The 23,705-nt window shown below is 37.8% G+C and overlaps 2 protein-coding genes across 3 annotated transcripts; one reads left to right on the forward strand and one right to left on the reverse strand.

The window, feature by feature from the left end:
* The first annotated feature begins 5,256 nt into the window (after positions 1-5,256).
* On the forward strand, positions 5,257-6,982 carry LOC132863348 (lysozyme C-like). Its single transcript, XM_060896112.1, has 4 exons — positions 5,257-5,442; positions 5,906-6,064; positions 6,212-6,287; positions 6,721-6,982. The coding sequence occupies exons 1-4, from the start codon at positions 5,316-5,318 to the stop codon at positions 6,785-6,787; spliced, it is 429 nt and encodes a 142-aa protein (XP_060752095.1). The 5' UTR covers positions 5,257-5,315; the 3' UTR covers positions 6,788-6,982.
* A 27-nt stretch (positions 6,983-7,009) lies between these two features.
* On the reverse strand, positions 7,010-17,815 carry pdzph1 (PDZ and pleckstrin homology domains 1). 2 transcript variants are annotated; one of them, XM_060896111.1, is made up of 13 exons: positions 17,667-17,815; positions 16,757-16,843; positions 13,794-15,860; positions 13,515-13,676; positions 11,872-12,036; positions 11,680-11,781; positions 11,365-11,475; positions 10,660-10,838; positions 10,326-10,483; positions 9,872-9,914; positions 9,354-9,540; positions 8,813-8,948; positions 7,010-8,285 (listed from the first exon to the last, which is right to left on the reverse strand). In XM_060896111.1, the coding sequence occupies exons 2-13, from the start codon at positions 16,812-16,814 to the stop codon at positions 8,186-8,188; spliced, it is 3,468 nt and encodes a 1,155-aa protein (XP_060752094.1). In that variant the 5' UTR covers positions 16,815-16,843; positions 17,667-17,815; the 3' UTR covers positions 7,010-8,185. The 2 variants fall into 2 exon arrangements, with proteins under 2 accessions (XP_060752094.1, XP_060752093.1); XM_060896110.1 differs by having other exon boundaries at positions 11,872-12,042.
* Positions 17,816-23,705: the final 5,890 nt, after the last annotated feature.

Below are 23,705 nucleotides of genomic sequence, written 5' to 3' on the forward strand. Positions count from 1 at the left end.
TAGTTGTAAAATGCATTGAAACCAGTTCTCACTTTCCTTATAGCAGCTATGACCAGTTGTTCCAGCACCGGTCTCTTTCTTTCTCTTTCTATTTTCTTTCTCTCTTAAAGTTTAACAAATAAAAAAATAAAAATCACATAACTGACAAACTGCCAAAAACAAATAGTCACATAGCTTCACCATATCACTCATTAGAACTGTTTTGTTGTTAAAATGCCTGTGAATCCCAGAATAAATCTATTGTATATGTATGTGTTAAAAAGAAAAAAAAAACCCAGATTCTAGAGAGCTTATATTCTAGAGAGTTTTTATGATGTTGTATAACTGCATTATATTTATATTATGAGCTCCTGGATGCTGTTTGAGTTCCATTTAATTCTCTGCACAGTGTGTGCATTTTGAATGTTTCCTCCCTTAGTCCAAAGATCTGAGATGTGAATTGATTGCTGTCTCTAAATTGTTTGTGGTGTGTAAATAGATGAAATGCTCTTATGTATTAATAAATCAGTAAATTGAACTTGTAAGTGCGCAGTACAGGTACCAGGTACGCAGCGACAATCTACCATTAACAACCTATTATACAAAGGAATATAATATTCATAACAATAATAATAATCATCATTTCTAGCTATAACATCATACTGTTGTCAGAAAGCTTTTTGTAGAAGTTTTAAAAGCTTTGAAACATTTTGATTTTAAATCATTTTTGACAAGTTTATCGTCCGGTGTCTCTGGTGATCCAGTGGCACGTTCCTGTACGCTCACCGCCGTAACCCGGTCAGAGATCTGACCTCTGAAGTGGTAACTTTCACAGCATTACCCAAAGACGAGTAAAAGGGGAGGGTCGTGTCAGGACGAGCATCCTGAGTAAAACCTGTACCATAATAATATACATGCACTGGATGATCTGTACGACTGAATTCATCCAGGAGCTCATAAGGTAAATATAATGCAGTTATACATCATAATAAAAACTAAAAACTGCTGTGTTGTCAGTATTAACATTGAACTGATGAAAAAATAAACAAATTTAATCTTATTAGATTAAATACCTCTTATAAGATGTAGTCTTTATTTACTCAGTTAGTTACACTGTCAAGAGTTTTTCTAGATAAAAGAAATCCAACTTCTTAAAGAGCATTTACTGTGAATCTGCTGTGGAAAAATTCTCTTATAAGCTTTTAAATAGGAACATTTTAAACAAGTGCTCATGATGTGGCTTCCCTGCAATGCATTGATTGGCCACAGGAGGGCAGTAGTATCAGTATCATTTCCTGATAGAATCAGAGGATTGAGCTTTGATGTCTGGATGAAGGAGTGCATTCATGTGATCCAAACAGTTTGATAGAATATAAATGATTTGTTAAAGGTTCCTGAATTTCCCAACACTCTTATATAACATAAGCTGTGTGTGTTTTAGTGACAGCACTCGAGCAAACCTGACAAGATTTAAAGCAAATAAATAATGCATTACAATGGCAGTGTATGTGAAAGATTAAATAATGGAGCCACTTGAAAAGATCACATGCTTTTAGAGGAAGGTTATTAGTTGAGTTAATGTTCTGTCTTGTTCAATGTTCAGTTGGAATTGCTTCAGAAAGGAAAAAACCCTGAATAATTGGGGTCTGACTACTCTTTAGACTTCCTCAATACTTGATAGGAAGTTTAGTCATGTCTTGCACTTGTGTGTGTGTGTGTGTGTGTATAGTTTGTAATGAGAGGGATAATATTTTTTGAGCTTTGGATCAATGGCTCAGGCAAACGGCAACTGGGCTTCACTTCACACAGTGCTATAGTGCAACAACAGTGTGTAAGCAGCAGGGAATACATGTGAGATCCACTAGCAAAGGAGAAAATGGGCATCATGCCTATATTTGATGTTGAAACCGCAATATTTAATTCTGTCCCTGTATAATTTATGAGTCAGGGCAAACAATTTGTGCAAGCAAATGGTTTAAAGTTCATGAGCAGGATCTTGCACTTCAACACTTCATAGCCTGAGAGAAAATAAATAATCATGAGCGCTTTCATCCAGGTTTTATTATGTTGGCTTTGTAGAAGCCAACATTCTGTTTTCCTATTTAAGCTTAGACAAAAATTTATCAAGAGTAACTCCTCCTATGGCTTTCGAGCCACATGCACCAAATTCGGATATGTTGTAGAACCTGGTCTTTTCTAAGTGATCCGAGTACCGGTACTTCCGGTACCGGGTCTCAAAGTGGCCTTTTTTCCCATAGAACTCCCATTATAAATTTTGGAGGTTTATAACTCGGCAAGTTTTCGAACTATCTACACCAAACTCGTCCAGCTCCTTTAGGGTGATACTCTGAACAAAGTTTTAAATTGGTGTACCGACTGTCCTTCCAGTTGTGCCGCAGCCCCGCCCTCAAAATATGCAAAATCAAAAAACTTTTTACAACATGGACATGTGACGTATCAAAACACTCAGAAAAATGAGTGGAACTTCCTTACTTGTATTCTGATGACGTCACGTGACGTCACGTGATGTCACATGAAAATCAAAAATTAGCACAACATAGACATGTGACATATCAAAACACTCAGCCCAATGAGGGAAACTTCCTCAAGAGTATTCAGATGATGTCACATGCATGTCTCCACTTGCCTCCAAATGTTTTGGCACCCTAGCTTTCTGTCCACTTGCTTCTAAAAGTAACACTGTCCCTTATGTCCGCTCACCTCCATAAAACACATCATTTGCTTCATCAAATCCAACATCAAAGTTTGTCGCGACGAACTTCACAAATCTAGTTGAACTTGTTATTTTAACCTAATCATTTAAGAAGTTCCTTGATCCAGCACTGTTTCTGGATTGTTAGTGGTCTCTTGCAAAGATGGAAGTAAAGTGTGTCTGACCTTAGACATTGTCAGCCATGTGATGATGCTACAGTAAAATGTAAATGTTTATTACTTGTACAATGTTTACTCTTTCATTCTTTGAGAGTTTTTCATACGTTGAGAATTTGACTGGGAAAAACAACCCATAAACAATTAAAATTCCATACATTATGTAGACTTTTCTGTTGGAGTTTATAGGCTTAAATGATAGGATTTGCTTATATAGGCTTATATAATAGGCTTTTGATGTAGATTGTTTTGTGTAGATGTTTAATTCAATTCAAATGTATTAATTCAATTCAAATTTATAATTTACTTTGTCTCAAAGCAGCTTTACACAACATAAGAAACATAATACAAAAAGTTTCATATTATACAAAAATTAATATTATACAAAAATTCAAGATTAATATTAGACTTATATTTAAATGTGTTTGTATTTATCTGAGGTGACTGTGGTGAGGAAAAACTCCCTTAGATGGTAAAGGAAGAAACCTTGAGAGGAACCAGACTCAAAGAGGAACCTCATCCTCATATGGGTGACACTGGAGGGTGTGATTATAAATATACAGTATAACCGTTGTGTATTGATGAGGAGGTTGTTGTCCTCTAAGATCTCATGTAGTTGGCATCTCCTCTTAGAATGTCTGAATACTTCATGAAGCAGAATCCAACTAGAGCTGGTAAATCTCTAGACGCTTCAGGATTCTCACAAGGTTGGTCCAGTCTTTATGACACGGAACACAACTGAAGCTGGTACAATCTCTGGATGCCTTAACAGGTAGCCAGTGTAGAGATGATAAAATTGGGGTTATATGATCATATTTTCTTGTCCTGGTAAGAACTGGCTGCTGCATTTTAGACTAACTTTAGCCTATTTATTAAAGATGCAGGACAAACACCTAGTAATGCATTACAATATTCCAGTCTGGTCATGAATGCATGAACTAGCTTCTCCGCATCAGATACAGACTGGATGTTTCTTAGCTTGACGATATTTCTAAGGTGGAAGAAGTTTTTGTAGCATGGGCGATATGATTTTCAAGTTACTGTCTAATAAAACACCCAGGTCTTTCACTGGTGATCTAGAAGTTACAGTACATCCCTCTAAATGGAGATTTAATTGTGAGAGCTTCTGTTTACTGGTTTCAATAAGTATTTCTGTCTTATCAGAATTTAACTCTAGAAAATTACAGGTATATATATACAATTATATATTTAATGGACTCAGTTAATGTAGACCATTTAGATGTTTCATCTGGTTTTGATAAGATATATAACTGTGTATCGTCAGCATAACGATGGAAGCTAATCGCCATGGCTTCTAATGATGTTTCCCAAAGTAAGCATGTATATTGAGAAAAGCAGAGGTCCTAGAACTGATCCTTGAGGGTCAATATAATTAACTGACAATAAACTGGAGGATTCTCCATTTAAATCTACAAAATAGTATCGATCAGACAGGTAGGATGCAAACCAACTTAAAGCCTGTCCCTGAATACCTGTGTAATTTTGTATGCGATCTAGGAGAATGTTGTCATCTATAGTGTCGAATGCAGCACTAAGATCAAGTAGAACTAATAATGACATGCAGTCTTGGTCCGAAGGTAAGAACAAGTCATTTGTAACTTTAACAAGTGCAGTTTCTGAGTTATGATGTGGCCTGAAACCTGACTGAAACTCTTCAAAGATATTGTTCTCCTGCAAGATTTTTATTTGTGATTATTATTATGATATGTCATGATACATAACCAGTCATGATACATAACTGGAATTAAGTCCATTTTATTTGTATGTTTACTGAAGGGGTGAATACTAATACAAGGCAGTGTACATGCCTAAATAGTCTCTAAAACTCAGACCTGTATTTTCTGTTCCTGGATACTTTTCTACTTTAAATTTTTTTTAGAGCAGGGACAATAGTAAGAGGATGCAGGTTGGGAATCATTGATTTATGAAACTGGGCATGTGCAATAAACTTCACCCACCTGAGGAACTTAATTAGTTTTAATGAGTAAATAATACACTGTACAGTATAATCAGTCACTGTCTACTTACAGAACAAATGCTCTCTATTCAGTTAAATACTAGGGCAATACTAGACAAGACTTTTATTTGGCAAAAATGAAAGAGAGAAAATAGACAAGAAAACCACAGCCACACCAAAAGCACATACGTGCTAATTTCAGATCATTTTCAACTTAATCATTCTTATCTCAGAAAGAAAAGCCCAGTGTTGGAGTGTTTTATTAATTCACAGGACAAAGCAGTGCAAATATCCATCCTGCCAATTTCACTTCTCTCAAAAAGGGTAGAGAAAGTTTGCGTAACCTTAAAACAACTGCAATCAATCCACTTCCTCATGTGACCCGTATATATGTATATAAAGTGCAGAGCAGAGAACAGAGGACAAACAGACAATTGTTCAGAGTGATTAGGACACAGACTGCAGCACAATGAAGGCTCTGGTGTTTCTTCTGCTTGTGGCGGCTGTCAGTGCTAAACTCTATAATCGGTGTGAGCTAGCAAGAGCCATGAAAGCAAATGGCATGGCCGGGTATCATGGCATCAGTCTGGCTAACTGTGAGTATTTTACGATACAGGACATTGTTTTATTGGACACAGGAAGATATCTTGTCTATGCTTCTGTAAAGCTGCTTTGAGACAATGTCAGTTGTTAAAAATGCTATACAAATAAATTGAACTGAGCTTAAATGGAATTAAACGAGATACTAGACAATAAAGTGTGCATTAATACAGAAATGCATTGCTGTCTGTCCATGGAGGTTTCCTCTTACCTCCTAAAACATGCCAGTAAGTTGACTAGGTAAGCTAATCTGCCACTAGGTGTGAATGTGTGTGCATAGTGCCAGGCGATGGTCTGGTGTCCCATCCAGGATGTGTTCCTGCCTCACGCCCTGATGCTGAAAAACCCAGAGGAAGAACAGAAGAAACAAGAACCTCACACTTCCTCTTTGGAAAATCTCAGATTTGTTTTTTTTTTACAGTGGTTGCATTCATTTCAATATTATTTAACTATTTTTAGGGGTTTGCTTGGCCAAACATGAGTCTGGCTACAACACCCAAGCCATCAACCACAACACTGATGGATCAACCGACTACGGAATTTTCCAGATAAACAACCGCTGGTGGTGTTCCAATGGGAAATTCAAAAGCGCTAATGGGTGTAAAATCTCCTGCAGTCGTAAGATCCTTTTCATAGTTATATCCTTTAAATCAGATTTTGTAACAAGAATATTCTGACAAGCCTGTGGTTTTTAGGTCTGGGCTAAAAGCATTAATGCTGTACAAAGGCTCATGTAGTCGTCCTAACACTTGCTTTCTCAAACAGAGCTTCTTACTGATAACATCTCACAAGCCGCTGCGTGTGCCAAGACCATAGTGAGACAGCAGGGCATTACCGCATGGTAAGACTGCCTTGTTCATTTAATGCATGTACTGTATAGAAGATCGTTACCAGCAATTAAGCTGAGATAAAAGGAGAATCAGAAATATCCACTTTTCCACGTCCACTTGAGCTACAGACTTCACAAGTTTGTGTAAAACCTGATGATAGATCTGAGCTTCATCTGAACATGTGCGTCAGTGGAGCTGATAAGTCTTACAGAAAATCGGACTGGATCTGAATATCACAATATGAGTAATTCAAGTATATATATGTTTTCAATGTTATTTATTTATTGCAGAATTGTTAAACTTTATTTCTAATAAAAAAAAACAAAACAAAACATCAACAACCAGATTTTCTTTATGTTCTCAGACATTAGGACCCAGCTACAGTAAATGTATTAAGAGTATATGATTATTAATTTAATTTTTTACTTAATTTACTTTTCACAGGGTGGCATGGCGTAACTACTGCAGGGGTCGTGACTTAAGCTCTTATGTTGCAGGCTGTGGAGTTTAAGCAAAATCATGAAATGAAAAATTCATCACTTTAATGATTAATCCAACCAAAGCAAATCAGTAGTAATGGTGATATCTAATAATGCATTAACAACCCAAATCAACTGGTAGCTCATAGACACTCTAATTACTCAGAAGTTCATGTAAACCCTCTAGCAACATCAACAAAACACAAATAAACCATCTACATACAGCAGCATGTCTTTTTATTCGTTTGTTTCTCTGCTTGTCTATTTACAACTTTTATTTCATTACAAATCATTTATACACTATTACATGGAATAAAGCTGAAAGAAAATGATATACAAAAACCTGTGAAAGAAAAAATCTACAATATAGTAAAATTGTATAAAAATTCACAATAAAAATATAAGATAAGCACTGAAGCGTCTCCTGCAACAACTAAAGTGAACAAAGTGTACTAAAGTGCTGCTCGAGTGCACAGAGATACAGCTAGAATTAAAAGACACAGCCAGAGGGACAGGTCAGGGTTTGAGAGGATAAATCTTATTAGTAATAACAGAATTTAAAATCAAAGCAAAGGAGATTAATGTGCAACAAATGATTCACCTACTGCATCATTTATTATTATGCATTCATTATAACACTAGTCTACTTCACTCTCAGGCCAACAGTTTTTTTTCCCCCTTTGCTGTTGTAATAACCTTCAGTTTTCTAGGAAGGCTTTCAATCTAGAGTTTGTCATGTGTCTGTGGGGATTTGCACATTCAGCCACAAGAGCATTAGTGAGGTCAGGCACTGATGTTGTGTGAGGAGGCCTGAGGCGCAGATGGCAGATGGTTCATCCCAAACGTGTTCAACATGGGGTTGAGTTCAGGGATCTGTGCAGGACACTCGGGTTCTTCCTCTCTGGGTTTAGTTAGCCTTGTCTTCAGGTTTGGACCTCGTAGTGCCAGCAAAGGGAAGCTAGATTATACAAATACATTCTATTGTTGCCGTTGACAGTTTATGGACAGCCTGTGTGTGTGTGTGTGTGTGTGTGTGTGTGTGTGTGTGTGTGTGTGTGTGTCTCCAACACCTGGAGTATCCACTGTAGCTGGGTTTGTTTATACAGCACCTGTAATAGCAGGTAGGCTAATTGTAATAAATTTGCAACTGTTTATTCATTGCGTTTGTTTCAGTACACGTGTGTATATGCACATGTGTGTGTGTGCGTGTGTGTGTGTGAGAGAGAGAGAGAGAGGAAGAGAGAGAGGAAGAGCATTTGCTAAAAGGAACAAATAGCTGGTACAAGAATGTAAAGAAAATATACATTTTCTGAACAAAAGTGAAACATAAAAGTTCAGAAACTCCCGGAATGTTGTGGGAATCAAAAACAAACTTTCCTGGAACATCCACATGCACATCCACATGTCCACATCCGGACCGCGAGCCACAGTTACATTTTGGTTTCCTCAGGAGGTCGACTCATGTAGTCTTGAAGTGCCTGATGCCAAGGCAGCCATTTTCCTATAGATGTCTTTATCGCTCCGATCCACCTGTTAACATTAAATAAATAAGTAATGTAATTTTTGGTGACAGAAAGGACAGAAATATTCATTCTAGTGTTTATAACCTATACATTCAAATATATGATTATTATCACAAGGTATATGATTAAAACACAGTTACACTATAATGCCATATGTTTGTGGAAACCTGTTCATATGTGCTTCCAGATATGGTCCTTCTTTGCTTTTATAATAAACTCCTCTCTTCTCTGAAGGCCTTTAGATAGATTTGGGAAGATTTAGCCATTCAGCAGCAATGGACATAATGTTCAGGTTTTCCCAAACACTGGGCCATATAGTGTTAATACTCGTGGTTAGTACATAGTGTACTTTGCTTTATGGAAGTTTGACTATTGTCTGAAGATGATCATTTTCTAATGTAGCCCATAGCAGAAAACCTTGATAGATGACTTTAACATTTCCGACAGCATGAGCTGTGACTAAACCATCAAGTATGTATATTTACATAAGGTTAAGTATAATTCTGATTGTTTTGATGTAGTTTTGCTGCATACCTTTTGTTTTCATTGACATTTTCTGCACAGAGGTAAAACACTTTGAACTCTTCTGATGGGGGTTTCAGCTCAATAGTGGACCTCTTGAATCCTAAATGTTGTTCCCTCACTGTATAGCCATGCAGGTAAATCCCACCTGTTATCACAGCCAAGAAAACACAGTAGGAGTTAACATATACCCAAACTAACACTGCATTTCCTTCTAAAACCAGTTAATAAAGACCATTTACTTAACTACTTTATGTGGTGCATCATCAGCATGGTTGCAAATTGTGTTAGTTTTAGGTGTTTTTGTACAGCAAGAGAACAAATTGATAAAAAGATTGGCATGTCTTTAAGAAACGAAGATAGTTAGTATTAGCAAATTTCTGTGGAATTAAAGGGATAAAACACTGCAGAGCAAACTGTAGATATACTCCACAAATCCGCAACACACTTCAATGTCTATTCTACATTATTATTTTGAATTCTTTACTGTACTGGAAATTAAAATATGTATCCTCATTACTCCATGCTGTAAGTTAATGTAGAGGCGACGTACCAACTGCATACGTTGACCGTATGCTAGCGTAGAAGTAAAGGCACCCGTCCTTTAGGATACAGTAGTGTTGCACCCATGAGTCCTTGTTTTTGTCCAGTAAGTTTAGAAGGCCGAGGCACTCGGGGTGCTTCACAGCCAGAGGAGGGAGGTTTGAGTTGTGGCGTGTCACGTCAACCCACACGTGATTCTGCAACAAAACATCACCACCTTTACAGTTTATAGAGTTACTATGACAACACTAGGAAGGACAATTGTCTGTAAAACAATGATTAAGCTTTGTGTTCCTGTGATGTTCAGTTTTCTGATTAACTAATACTGAGTTTTATGTTCTGGTCCTTTAGGCCATTCTTCAAAATCAGATCAGTTGCTATATTTAACAGTGACTGAACAAATGTGCTACTTATTCATAGTAGTCTACTTTCTCTTCTTTGACTTATACAAGTCTACTTTGTCTAGTTCTTGACTATTGCACATAAATGTAGCTTCCCATATATTTTCCATCTAAAATTGACCATTACCTGCGTAATAGGGTGAACCGCTCGTTCCAAAACTTCCAACCACCTAAAAATAGAAAGAAAGAATATAAACAAAGGAAGGAAAAGCAACACATTTCTCAGTATAACTGTTTATAAACAAAAGAAGAAGCGATTATTATCCCAAGTACAATTTCAGATTCTAACTAAGCTGAGGTCAGAGTGCAGAGTCAGCCGAGACACAGCACAACCTCCTGATCAGTATCTCAGAGACTTAACCACTGTTGCAGAATGAAATGCTACACATACGGTGTTTTCAGCATCAGATTTTATTAAAGGAATAAAAATGAGCAATTTCTGGTTTAAGGAATGGATTCATGGTCAATATTTTATAAAGAATGAATTTTAAGAGAAAACATTGAAATGTAAATTGATACTCATGATTGTTTAATAGAATGATCTGGTGTGTTTTATGGTTTCGTATTAAGCAAATGGTCACCTTCGCATTTCTTGGTTTGACGTAGCACAGAAGTAATAAACACGAGTTCCAGCCACAGGGGAACATTTGAACACAAATGGCTTCCCTAGACTGGTGTCAGCCTCTACCACTGCACCTTCCATCCTCATGGCAGCCAGAGCCTGGCTCTTTCCTTCATCCTGCCTCACACACACACACACACACACACACACACACACGCACAAAAACAGCTCAATTCTGGATACACTGTCCACATCCTGACCCACCTCCTATATCTTATAGATTATTATCAAAATTGCTTTTTTTTCACAGTCTAAATTGAGACATTTATTTAGAGAAGAAGAAAAAAACTCACTCTCTTGTTTCTGTAGTAGTAAAGGCAGCAGTCATGTCTGAGCACAAACCACCTCTTCCTCCAACCTTTCAGAAAACTGGACTGGGTGCGTTTGTGCAGGTAACCTCGACACCCAGGCTTAGGGGTGTTTGGGGTACGACCGATGTCTGAGCCAATGGTCAGATTCAGTAGATCAGGGCCTGTTTGTCAAGTCACAAAGATTAAAACATTAAAAAGCTATAACTTGTATAGGTTTTCTAAGAGTTAAATATTTAACTGGTTATTGCACTCAGGGGTTCCTCTCCTTGCCTGTAGAGGTCTCTGTGTCTCCAGGTTTGAATTACTTTTACTTGCATTTCTGAACATTTTTATTCTCTGCTTTCTTGATGTCGTTGTCTGTCTTCTAGTAAAAGGCTTTTAGATGATGTCTGCTTTTGTTGCCTGTTTTTCTGCTCTGCTCTTTGATCTTTGACCATCTGTCTTTTTGGATCTCATATTCTGTCTCTGCTTATTTGCTTAGTTTAAATTATAAAATGTTAGAAGACAAAAATGTTTGTGTACAGTATGTAGATAAATTACATTCTGGATTGTCCCATTTTTACCCCATTTAGAATAACACTATAAAGATAGTCAAGAAATGAGCAGACTTTGAACTAGATCTTTAATTAATCCTTGCCAGCATGTTGATAATCTGAACCAGATGTTGTGTCTGTAAGCCTGCCCTACCTTGCCGAGCGAGGTCAACTGCCTCTGAGTGCGGCACACCAGTGACATCAGTACCATTAACCGCCAGCACGTAGTCTCCCACTTTTAACCCTGCCTCCTCTGCTGCTCCATCTGCAACCAGCAGCAAGAATGTAAATGGATTTATATTTTACTGTGTCGCAACAGGGCGATCTTGGTATGAATGCTGTTTATTTTATACACTGCAACTAAAATGACAAAGCATGAGGCCTAACAGACTGGTAGTCAGTAAGGCAGAGAAAATGTCAGAGCAGTTAAATTGGTCACATGCTGATCAGATTTATCTGGTTCACTCACTTGTGTCAACTTCTGTCACAATAATTGGTTTGGAGTACTGAATTCTGAACCCCCATGGATATTCTCCCATTCCTTTGCTGATTTTCACAGTTCGCTCACGAACTAAAAAAAAAGGAAAAAAAATATGGGAATTTGCCCTAAAGCTCATTTAAGGAAAACTGCCCTAATGATTTATCACTAGTTTGTGCTCACCTGCTACAGGTCGAGGACGGTTACTAAGGCATTTCATAGTTTCATTTGGATTGGCATCATCTCCCCGATAAATCCAGGATGCTGAGTGGAACGTCTCAGTGTAAAAACCTCTTTCTTCAATGTTTTGGATTGACATGTCGACTGAGCGGGTGTCCTCTGAATTCACTGTGTCTGACCAAAACCACAGTAAAAAAACAACTCGTTATGATAAAGTCTTTGCAAAAGAAATTCATTTATACAGTATAAGTTTTGCTGGTTGACTTCTTGTTAGTTTATATTGTGGAAAACAAAACATTTGAAATGGTAATTTAATTTTGTGAATATTTTATGAATGATTAATATTTGTGAATTACTCAGTCCTAGGATAATTTTGCTATTAGTTTTTTTGTCACAATTCACAATTGTATACAGCAGTGATACAGCACTGATACAGCAGTGGATTGTGTTGCTGCTTCACAGCTCCAGTGCCTGATTTGATCCCTGGTTCCAGTCTATTTGGAGTTCCAACTGTGTCTTAGTGTTTTTCCTCCAGGTTCTCATCCAGCATCCAGAAACATGCCAGGAGGATGAATGACTACCCTAAATTGCCTACAATGGTGAATGAGTGTGTGTGAGTGTGTGTGTGTGTGAGTGTGTGTGTGTGAGTGCGTGTGTGAGTGTGCATGAGTGTGAGTGGGTGTGAGTGTGCATGAGTGTGAGTGTGTGTGTGTGTGTGTGTGTGTGTGTGAGTGTGCATGAGTGTGAGTGTGTGCGTGTGAGTGTGTGTGTGTGAGTGCGTGTGTGAGTGTGCATGAGTGTGAGTGGGTGTGAGTGTGCATGAGTGTGAGTGTGTGTGTGTGTGTGTGTGTGTGTGCGTGTGTGTGTGTGTGAGTGTGCATGAGTGTGAGTGTGTGCGTGTGAGTGTGTGTGTGTGTGTGTGAGTGCGTGTGTGAGTGTGCATGAGTGTGAGTGTGTGCGTGTGAGTGTGTACGTGTGAGTGTGTGTGTGTGTGTGTGTGAGTGTGCATGAGTGTGAGTGTGTGCGTGTGAGTGTGTGTGTGTGTGTGTGTGTGTGTGTGTGAGTGCGTGTGTGAGTGTGCATGAGTGTGAGTGTGTGTGTGTGTGTGAGTGTGTGTGTGTGTGTGTGTGTGTGTGTGAGTGTGTGTGTGTGTGTGAGTGCGTGTGTGAGTGTGCATGAGTGTGCATGAGTGTGAGTGTGTGTGTGAGTGTGTGTGTGTGTGTGTGTGTGTGTGTGTGTGTGTGTGAGTGTGTGTGTGTGTGTGAGTGCGTGTGTGAGTGTGCATGAGTGTGCATGAGTGTGAGTGTGTGTGTGTGTGCGTGTGAGTGTGTGTGTGTGTGTGTGAGTGCGTGTGTGAGTGTGCATGAGTGTGCATGAGTGTGAGTGTGTGTGTGTGTGAGTGTGTGTGTGTGTGTCTGTATGTGTGTGTTTGTGCGTATGGGTTGCCTCGGCATAAACTATTGACTGGAATGGCTTTGGATCCACCGTGACCCTGACCAGGATAAAATGGTTCCCGAAAATGAATGAATGTAAGAAGTCTTATGCATGCATTATTAAATTTGCCCTGAGTCTTCCCGGATCTCTGCTGATCACTGTAGGTTTGTGATAATGTACAGACTCTCTGTCGACTTTTATAACATTATCACCTGATTCGTCAGTGATGTTGCTAGTTGAACTCTCTTCTGCAGAACCCCATTGTCTGCTCTCCTTGAACAGCTTGCGTTTCTTTGCCCAGCGGTCCGAGGTTTCTTCGGATTCTTTAGGGATGCTGTCTCCCAGCTTCAGGTGCTCCTTGAATTTTGTTGAGGCTATAAAAACAAAATACAAAATAACAAAAGAGATATTCAGACATGGTTTATTTCCTCTAAAGTTTGGTTTAAAATGTCTGGTGTAGTTTGCCATGTCAGTCTGATAAAGTTCTGTACCTGTCTTCTTCAGACATTTTTCTGTTTGGCTGCAGGCCTTAGCTGATTGTGAGGAGGGACGCCTTCCTGCTGTGTAGGAGAGCTGTTTGGGTTCCTCCACATCTACATGTTGTTTCCGGACCTCAGGCAATACTTTTAGTGAAGCAGAAGTTAGCTCTGTTTCTGATTGGTGGTTTTGTACAATGTGTTCACTCACAGAGTTATTGTGCAGAGATCTCTGCTCATATCCCCCTATAACGGTCACTATAGAGCTGTGCTTTTTTTGGCTGCTAACAGCCTCTTGCCTTTCACGTGTTTGTGTTTTAGCTCCTCTGTTGAACGCATCAGTAATTTGCTCTTCTGAGCTGCAAACTGAAGGAGGGGTCACATGGATGAGCAGATTCTTCTGATGAACATTGTCATCAGTTAGAGCTTCTGGACTCTCCACTTCCATCATCTCTTCATCAAAGCCACTTTCAGCTACCTCGCTCTGTTCCAGTGGGTCTATTGAGGAACTCTCCTTATCAGCTTTATACACACTTATCTGATCAGGATCCTCAGCTGGCTCTACTTGTTCATGTCTGCAATTCGGAAAGACATCTGATGTCCTGTCAGAGTCCGAGGGATAAAATGGAGTCTCCGTTGAGCCGTATGACTTGATGTTGGGGACAATGTTGTGATCACCGCAGAATGAGTATGAGTTTGTTTGGGAACTGGTGCTGCTTATGGAATTGTTTCTCTTTCTTTCAGTAATGCCTTCTTTCCCATCTTTCAGATGGTATCTAGCAGCTCTCTCTGCCTGACAGAGTAAGGACTGCATGAAGAATGAGGACAGTGTGCCAGAGGAAAAAGACTCTCTGTATGATGTTTTGCTTTTTCCATTGTGACCCGAGTGATACCTCACTCCTGGGTATGTTGTCCTCCTTTTTCTTAGTATGTCTGTGTAACCGCTTGATTGCCAATCGGAACTGTTGTTATGCATTTGCATATTCTCTTTATGGTTGTGATTTACTGATGCAGAGGATCTCAGGACGTGTTTGTGAACATCTAGTTCATAGGGTTGTGTACAAGCTGTTTTACCCGCCTTTGCTATTGAAAACTGACTTTTTGACTCTAAAGCTTCTGGTTCAAGCTGAGGACCCTCCAGTTCTTTGAACACATTACTGTCATCTATATGACAGGACACTATGTCCTCTGTGAGGTCCTGTAGTGCATCACTTTCTTTATCTGTAAACCTGGGTAGTGGAGAAATATCAGATACAGTCTCACTGCTGTGACTGTCAGCTTGTGATAACCATCTACGTGGCAACCAGAACCCATAAGGTGAAGAGCAAGTAGATGATCCGTCCACCAGTGTGAAATCAGTGTCTGTGTGTCCACCAGAGTGCGGTCTGCAGAAGTGGTCTTTGCAGCAGCTTTTACAGCAGTCTATCTCTTCTTGGCTGCTTAATGAGCTTGGATTTCGTGATGAATCTTCATTTGTCTTCAGTTCTGTCATGGCTTTAAATGCAACATTTTCACAGAGTTTGTCATTTTGCTTATATTTTCTTGAATAGTGATTCCATGAATACGGATGCGTGAAACCCTCTCTGCTTGACGTTTGAGGTTTTTGGCTCTCCTTTTCCTTTCCATTTTGAAGAACCAAAGAGGTTTTGACATCAGAGTTGACTGACTGGATCTCACTGACCTCTAGTCTCACGTCTGAGCTCATGTATTTAACCCCGGATGCTGTGATTTCTATCACAATGCTGGCTGTTTCTCTTGCTGTCAACTCATCCAGACTCTGAAATACAATGTTTGGTGGAGACCTTCCAAAATCACTAAGGGTCACTGAATGTGTGATCCTTAGCTTCCTGTCCTCATCCACTTGCACTGTAATGTTAGCCCTTTCCTTTTTACATCCGCCACTTTCCTTTCCAAATGCCTTCTCCCTGCTTGAAATATCAGTCTCTTTTTCCTCGTCATCTGACAAAAAGATTTCTTTGCAAAAGGAGTCCGACTCTCCCTTTTCAGTGGTGTGGTCTTCTTTAACCACATAATCTGACGAGCTCTTGATGTTTTTCTGAAAACTGTATGAAGAGATGGTCTCTGTAGACAATTGAAAATGTAAAAGAAGTTACATCTAACAATAAGCAATCATCTGATTAATATTAAATGTATCTAACTGATATAAATAGCTGTGATGAACACAAGAACAGTAGCAGCATCTGTTGCGCACATCTGTATTTTGAGTACATTTAACACTATAATAGTGTTGAGACTTCCAGTTGTCCACATACAGTGCTTTGTTTACGTATACAAACTTTCCCTCTTTTTTACTTCATAGAGATTTTGCCTTTTCCTTTACGCAACACGAATTACCTTTAAAAGTGATGTTAAATATTTATGTACTCAGTGTTAGGATCAGAACGTCCTACCATATGTGACAGACTATATATTATTTCTACAACTAAGGTTCCTGTTTAGTATGTACTGAATATTACTGAATAAAAATGTAATGAGTTTCCACCAAGATTTTAATCTAGAAATTAATTCAAAATTTCTGCCTCTATTCTACTTTAAAAATATAAATAAGAAGTTCTTTCTTTTTAGCATTAGTCTTTCAAATATGCTGCCAGAGTTTTAGCATTAGTGTTGAGATAAAATCACTAACTTTAAATTATATGTTAATTATGTTGTATTTTATTAATGAAATATATGAATTTAGATAACAATTAACACTTTAAATCTGCCATCTTGAATGAACTTCCAAGAATCAAACATGGCAGATAGAATTATGACCAGCAGACACAATGTATACCGATGTGTCCAACCTTACTGAGGTTTGATGTGCTATATCTGGCTCATTCATGTTAATGAGATGAAAATCTCAGTCCCTGCTAATCCTGCACCTTACAGTGTCCATGCGTTTGCTTCATGATCACGTGTGACTTAGACACTCTTTACAGGATTATCATCTACACCCTGCTCAGACCAGCACTCACGTTTCATGCTGCAGGAACTCTTCCTCCTGCGGCTGTTCCTCCTCCTCCTTTTACTCATTCTTCCGTGTGAAGTATCATCAGATATTACTACAGAAAAATCACCACGATGACAGTTATTTATTTAATTATTCTATCTATCTATCTATCTATCTATCTATCTATCTATCTATCTATCTATCTATCTATCTATCTATCTATCTATGTCTGTCTGTCTGTCTGTCTGTCTGTCTGTCTATCTATCTATCTATCTATCTACAAATTTTGGCTCAGTATGATAATTATGAGAATGTTTAAATTTGAATAGGTAAAAAACAAAAGCAGTAAAAAAAAAAAAAAAAAAAAAAAAAAAAAAGTCTTTCACGGCTTTCTTTTAACTGCATCAAAGTAACACAAACATTGAATATTCAGACAAATGATGATCACTGACATCCAGATTGAAGATTGTTCAGTACTTGGACAGTGTTGTAATGTTTTTACTGTATACTCAAAACTGACAATATCATGTATTCACATTCAGTACTTAATCACACAAAATGTATTAATCAGTTTGATCATTTCGTTCTGCTTCAAAGACTAATATTTAATGTTTGTAATGTACTTACTGTTGTTGAAGACTTTATTATAATTATCTTTGTGGCAGCAGACTTTTTCTACGCCGCCACAGTATTAGCATAGACGATATTCACAATATTTCCATTTTTACTGCCACAAAATATATTAACTTTAACAATTCTTTGTACAGCAAAGACAAAACTTTCTACCCAAATGCTCAATTTCAATTTAAATCTTTTTACTTTTCAAACCTCTCTTTCCTATCAAGTAAAATATGCTTCCAAAACGTGCACATCAGCATTATAACCTTACTAATACTCTCATAATAACCCAGAATCCAAACAAAATATTGTCTTACCTTAAGGATACACCACCCCAGTCGAGTCGGTTCAGTCTCTCTTCATTTGCAAGAAAATAAACAGCTTTGGCAACAGTAATACCTTTCATCTAGACACTGTTCCACTTCTTATTGTTCTATTTCTGCACTAAAGACACGAAGCAGCTTAATAGCTCTAATCCTGTGGCTACATGTGATGTATATTCACTGTGTGTATGAAGCAGGGTGAGTAGAGCTACATTCAGAATGACATAGTGATAAGGATGAGCACTAATTGGATTTTTATTTAAAAAAAACAACCAGAAATTCCCATAAGGCCAGCAATGGTGTAATAGAGTCAGATGTTCTAAACAAAGAATTGTTGATTGAAGAAAGCACCAGTGTACATATGCTTTGTTATAGTGGATAGTCAATTTAATGATAGAATATATTCAGGTTTTGCAAATGAGATCATCATAAAAGTGACAATTCCTTAATAATTTTAAGGAAAAATTCAATGATGATGTATATTTATTCCATAAACATGAAGTATAGAGTATATCATTATATATTATACATTACAAATGTGGACTACAAATGGTAAGAGATATTTCTATCTAGCTGCAATAAAGTTGGCTGGCAGCTAGATACAAGATTCAAGATTCAAGATTTTTATTTGTCACATACACAATTATATAGAGCATACAGTATATAACTAGCAGTGAAATGTGAATCAGGTCCGCTCCATGGACAGTGCAATTATTAAAAAAAATACAACACAGATTAAAAAAATACAACACATAGTGAAATAAAAGTAAACCATAAAAATATAAGAATAAAATATAAAAGAAGATGTATACTGTGTAATTAAATATAGAATTAAAAATAGTGTGCATGAAAGTAAACTGTAGTCATAAATATTAAGATACACAGGGATGTACAAAAGGCAATGTGCATATGTGCATTATACTGTAGTCTTAAATATTAAGATACACAGGAATGTGCAAGAGGCAAATGTGCAAACATTTGATTGATAGAAATATCTCTATTTCTACATTTTTATTTACCATCTCAGGCTACCATCCCATTTTCCACACGTTGTTCACTGTAGATTACTTTAACATCTCGGTGTCTCACAACATTCATTCCAACCCCAACCCTTGTGTGTTACCTGAACACATTCACTCCTAAGAAATAGTAGCATCAGTCCACAAGTTACCATTTCAAGAGGAATTTCCATCATCTGTATTCCCACTGATTATGGGAAAACAAAAACTTCGTGAGTGAATGAGTCAGTATTCTCATTCTTTTATCTTTATTTTAAGTGACATTGTGATTTTGACTGATAAAACTACATAGTATTACGAATGTGAACTCACCCACTGAGACACCTTGATAATTAGACACTTTGCTAATAATCACGTTTATTTAATCACGACTATTAGCTAGTTTTTTGGCTAAGTGTTGCTAACTAACTTTTTTTTGCATAGATGCATACTAAATATAATAAAACCTTATCTTAATATCCCCAAATTTATGGTTTACCTCAAATTTTAATCAAACTACTAGACATATTGTGCAATGACACACAAATACGCTCAAATACACACATATATTTACTACTGGATTTCTTTTGATCAACAATAATAGACTGGTTGATCCAACCTAATAATGATTATATATATATATATATATATATATATATATATATATATATATATATGATGTTTATATATTAGTCCACTAGATGGCATGACAAAGTCAAGCATATTGGCTAGGACAGTCTGGCTTATTTTTTGCATGTTAGTCAACACTGTATGATAAAGCTGTTTCTCTATACAACATCTGCTCATGTCAACCCACTTCACTATGTCTGGACTTGTGCTTAATCACCTGCCCACCTTTCAGTCATACCTGATATTATACAACAAATTACACAAGGACACAAAAGAGGTCTTTATAATATACTGATGCATGGCAGACAGTGTGATGAGAGACAAAGAGAGAGAAAAAGATAAAGGATACTTCATCCTTCATGCGACAGATAAGATCTGTTCTGCATCAGACTCATGTCTGCACTTGTATAAATAGATGTGAGAATTCATTGCTCTGGTTGCTTTTGAATTTTTGCTTAAAGAAGCCTTTTGTATTAAGAGCCTATCCTTGTTGTTCCTAATAAATGTGACCTACATTGTGATCTCTATATGATCAGGTGAGCTGAAGATCAGTAAAGACCTCAGACCTTCTCCATATGGCATACATAAGTCAAGAGACATTACTGGAACATTGCAAGCATGTGTACTGATGTGTTTGGCAGCTGGCTTTGGTTCTGGTTCTGATTAATTTATTAAGACATATTGATGTTTTGCTTAAACATAACTATTCAGATTGTATTAGTGCTTATTAAGAATTTATTTGGTTTGATTAAAAGTGCAGTCAGCAGAATAGTTCCTGTGTTGGTGAGGGATGAGAGTCTGGCCTCTTAATCCGAGGATTGTACTTTCTGAGTTCAAATCCCAGGACAGACAGAGAGCCAGGATAAGATCTTATAGCGAGGTTGTTAACCTTCAGCAGCATGATTGTGGGTGTAGACTAAATTGTGCCTCAATATAACTGAATACCACTGTGAATAAAAGTAGATGGTACTTTATTCTACACTAGGGTCTGTGAGTCTTGGTGGAAATCACAACCCATCATTATTAAAGTTAACATTTAGTCTGTTTGACTGGTCACTTCTTGAATTCTATCAAATTTAATCCAAAACCAAATAACTCAAAAACAAATAGGTCTACAAATATGAACCTAAGAACCTGTCAGTGGACACAACAAAAACAATGGAAAGAATATTGGCTGAAATAAATATAGCTAAAATCTCATTGTACACATTTATAGACTGAGCTTAATGTTGAGTGGTTTAATTATATTCTTAGGGCATCCAGACCTTTTTTTTTTGCATGTAGCAGGTTTACAGGAATCCAGGTATAGTTTCAGATCCCCAATTAGCAAACAAGAGCTGACAGTAGACAAAAAGGAAAAACTCCCTGAGGTGACATGAGGGAAAAACATTGAGTGTAAAAAGACTCTAGATAGTTACAGTAGATAGTGAGATCATAAATCATTAGTCTTCTACAACTATATACTATTAAGGCTTAAACACTACAAGGTGTGTTAAATTTTGTAATAGAGTCTTGCAATGAGTACAGTACAGTCACCTTTGATATATTTGACATCGTGTTGCAAAAAGACCAATTTATCCACGCAGTTCTGGAGAGCTGAAGGAAATGTATTCATGTAGTAGCCCTCAGGGAGCTCTTCTTTTTTTGCAGCCTAACAGCAGGGGAAAAAAATCACTTTGACACTCCACATGAGGCAGAATCTATTCTAAACAAGGTGAGTGAGAAGCGAGAGACTTGTCTAAACCACTAGATACTCATTATGATGACAAACTTTCTTGCCTTTTCACAGAAAAGCATGAAATCACACATCAATGATTCTACACCACTTCAGTTAAGAGCTCTGCTATTTTTGCCTCTGTGCTGCATTATTCAGCAGATTATTAAGCCTAAATCACTGTATAAATCTTCTTGTTCTGTGGTTTATAGTAAGCTGTATTCTGTGCTTCCAGTAGTAGACCTTTGTGATATATTAGCGGTCATATCCTGTAGTTTTGTGTTAATATTGAATCTAATGCTCAAAGCAATAAAGAGGCCTTTGAATGACTCGATGCAAACAATTAGTGATCTTGCTCCCAGGACCTTGCTAGAGCTTTTTATTTTTACATTATGCAAAACAGCAGACCGAAAGAAGGAATGTTTAATTAGCTAATTAGCATTCAGAGCCATTTGGATGTCTTCTTCTCTTGCTCTATTGAAAACAGCATATTATATAACCTCAGCTTCTTTTGAGAGCTTTGGCTTCTGACTTTCAGTTCATTAATAAAGCTCTCTTTACTTTCTCCCCATACTCTCTCTGTCACTAACATACAGAGCCAAATAAAGACACCCTTTACACATATGAAATATATGACGTGGTCTGGCACCTCAGGGCATGACACCCATACAGGAAGTGATGGATCACAGGACTGATGACATTATTCCAAACTATGGTTAATGCAGTCTGACTGGTGACAGGTTATAGTGCTTATGGTCATTGAGCTGTTTATATTTTGAAAGAAACGGATTTTGTTTCTTGCTGTTATTTAACATTGTTGTTCCTGATCTTACTTGAGATTTCAAGCGTCTTATTTTCAACAGGGAAAAAAAAATCATCTGGTAAAATACACACTATTACAAATGTCCCTATAAAACATATACAGCCCTGTAAAGCACATACAGCCAAAATTATATTAGGGTAAGATTTTAATATCCATTATTGGTTGTATGTATCATAAATATATTCATTCATTCATTCTTCTTCTACCGCTTATCCGAACTACCTCGGGTCACGGGGAGCCTGTGCCTATCTCAGGCGTCATCGGGCATCAAGGCAGGATACACCCTGGATGGAGTGCCAACCCATCGCAGGGCACACACACACTCTCATTCACTCACGCACTCACACACTAGGGACAATTTTCCAGAGATGCCAATCAACCTACCATGCATGTCTTTGGACCGGGGGAGGAAACCGGAGTACCCGGAGGAAACCCCCGAGGCACGGGGAGAACATGCAAACTCCACACACACAAGGTGGAGGCGGGAATCGAACACCGACCCTGGAGGTGTGAGGCGAACATGCTAACCACTAAGCCACCGTGCCCCCCTCATAAATATATAAATTATTTAATTAAACATTTGACAGAATCTAAACTTGGAATTTAGTATAACAACATATCTAAATGATACACATTGCCTTCACACACCATTTGAACCTTTCCATATGTTTTAGTGTTACAACCTAGAGCTTTAGCAGCTGGACTTTTATGCCAAAGAGCATAAAAATCAGGGGTGGACAGTAATATAGTCACAACCTTTTTGTTTTTTCAATTTGTAAATAATTTTGCAAATGAATCAGATTTTCCTCCTTTTTTAAGGACTTTAGAATTGCAGTCAAGGGTACTTAAGCTCTGTAGTTTGATATTTTAAGATTTTGGCTTTTTCTAAACTTAAAATACGTAGCACAAAATGTACTGAACATTCTAACTGATCCAAATATGAGAAAGTTGTCCATTGTTTGACTATTTTTCCTTTTACAGCATTTAGCAGACACCCTTATCCAGGGTGACTTACAACTGAGCATTAAGGCCCTTGCTCAGGGGCCCAGCAGTGGCAGCTTGGTGGACCTGGGGTTCAAACCCATGACCTTCCGATCAGTAGCCCAACACCTTAACCAATGAGCTACCACATCCCTTTTCTACAGCCATCATTCAGTTTACAGTGAGGAAAATAAGTATTTGAACACCCTGCTATTTTGCAAGTTCTCCCACTTGGAAATCATGGAGGGGTCTGAAATTGTCACTGTGGGTGCATGTCCACTGTGAGAGACATAATCTAAAAAAAAAAATCCAGAAATCACAATTTATGATTTTTTAACTATTTATTTGTATGATACAGCTGCAAATAGGTATTTGAACACCTGTCTATCAGCTAGAATTCTGACCAACACCCCCAAAGAATCATGCTTTTGGGGTGTATTTCTGCACATGGTACAGGGCGACTGCACTGTATTAAGGAGAGGATGACCAGGGCCATGTATTGTGAGATTTTGGGGAACAACCTCCTTCCCTCAGTTAGCGCATTGAAGATGGGTCGAGGCTTGGTCTCCCAACATGACAATGACCCGAAGCACACAGCCAGGATAACCAAGAAGTGGCTCTGTAAGAAGCATATCAAGGTTCTGGCATGACCTAGCCAGTCTCCAGACCTAAACCCAATTTTTTAGATTATGTCTCTCACAGTGGACAAGCACCTACGATGACAATTTCAGACCCCTCCATGATTTCTAAATGGGAGAACTTGCAAAATAGCAGGGTGTTCAAATACTTATTTTCCTCACTGTATATGTAAACATTTATTAGTGGAAGATGATGTGTAACTAATGTGAAAGAACGTTATGTACCTCTGATACATTCAAGGCCTCCAC

The sequence above is a fragment of the Tachysurus vachellii genome, chromosome 20 (genome assembly GCF_030014155.1).
Source record: "Tachysurus vachellii isolate PV-2020 chromosome 20, HZAU_Pvac_v1, whole genome shotgun sequence".
NCBI lineage: Eukaryota > Metazoa > Chordata > Actinopteri > Siluriformes > Bagridae > Tachysurus > Tachysurus vachellii.

Excerpts from the sequence above, each read along its gene's own strand:
- LOC132863348 (XM_060896112.1), top strand. The coding sequence starts at position 5,316 with ATGAAGGCTCTGGTGTTTCTTCTGCTTGTGGCGGCTGTCAGTGCTAAA. Across the intron at positions 5,443-5,905 it reads TGGCATCAGTCTGGCTAACT|GGGTTTGCTTGGCCAAACAT; the intron begins GTGAGTATTTTA and ends AACTATTTTTAG. Across the intron at positions 6,065-6,211 it reads GTGTAAAATCTCCTGCAGTC|AGCTTCTTACTGATAACATC; the intron begins GTAAGATCCTTT and ends TTTCTCAAACAG.
- pdzph1 (XM_060896110.1), bottom strand. The coding sequence starts at position 16,814 with ATGAGTAAAAGGAGGAGGAGGAACAGCCGCAGGAGGAAGAGTTCCTGC. Across the intron at positions 10,839-11,364 it reads AGTTGACCTCGCTCGGCAAG|GCCCTGATCTACTGAATCTG; the intron begins GTAGGGCAGGCT and ends CTTGACAAACAG. Across the intron at positions 9,541-9,871 it reads CGGTTCACCCTATTACGCAG|AATCACGTGTGGGTTGACGT; the intron begins GTAATGGTCAAT and ends GTTTTGTTGCAG.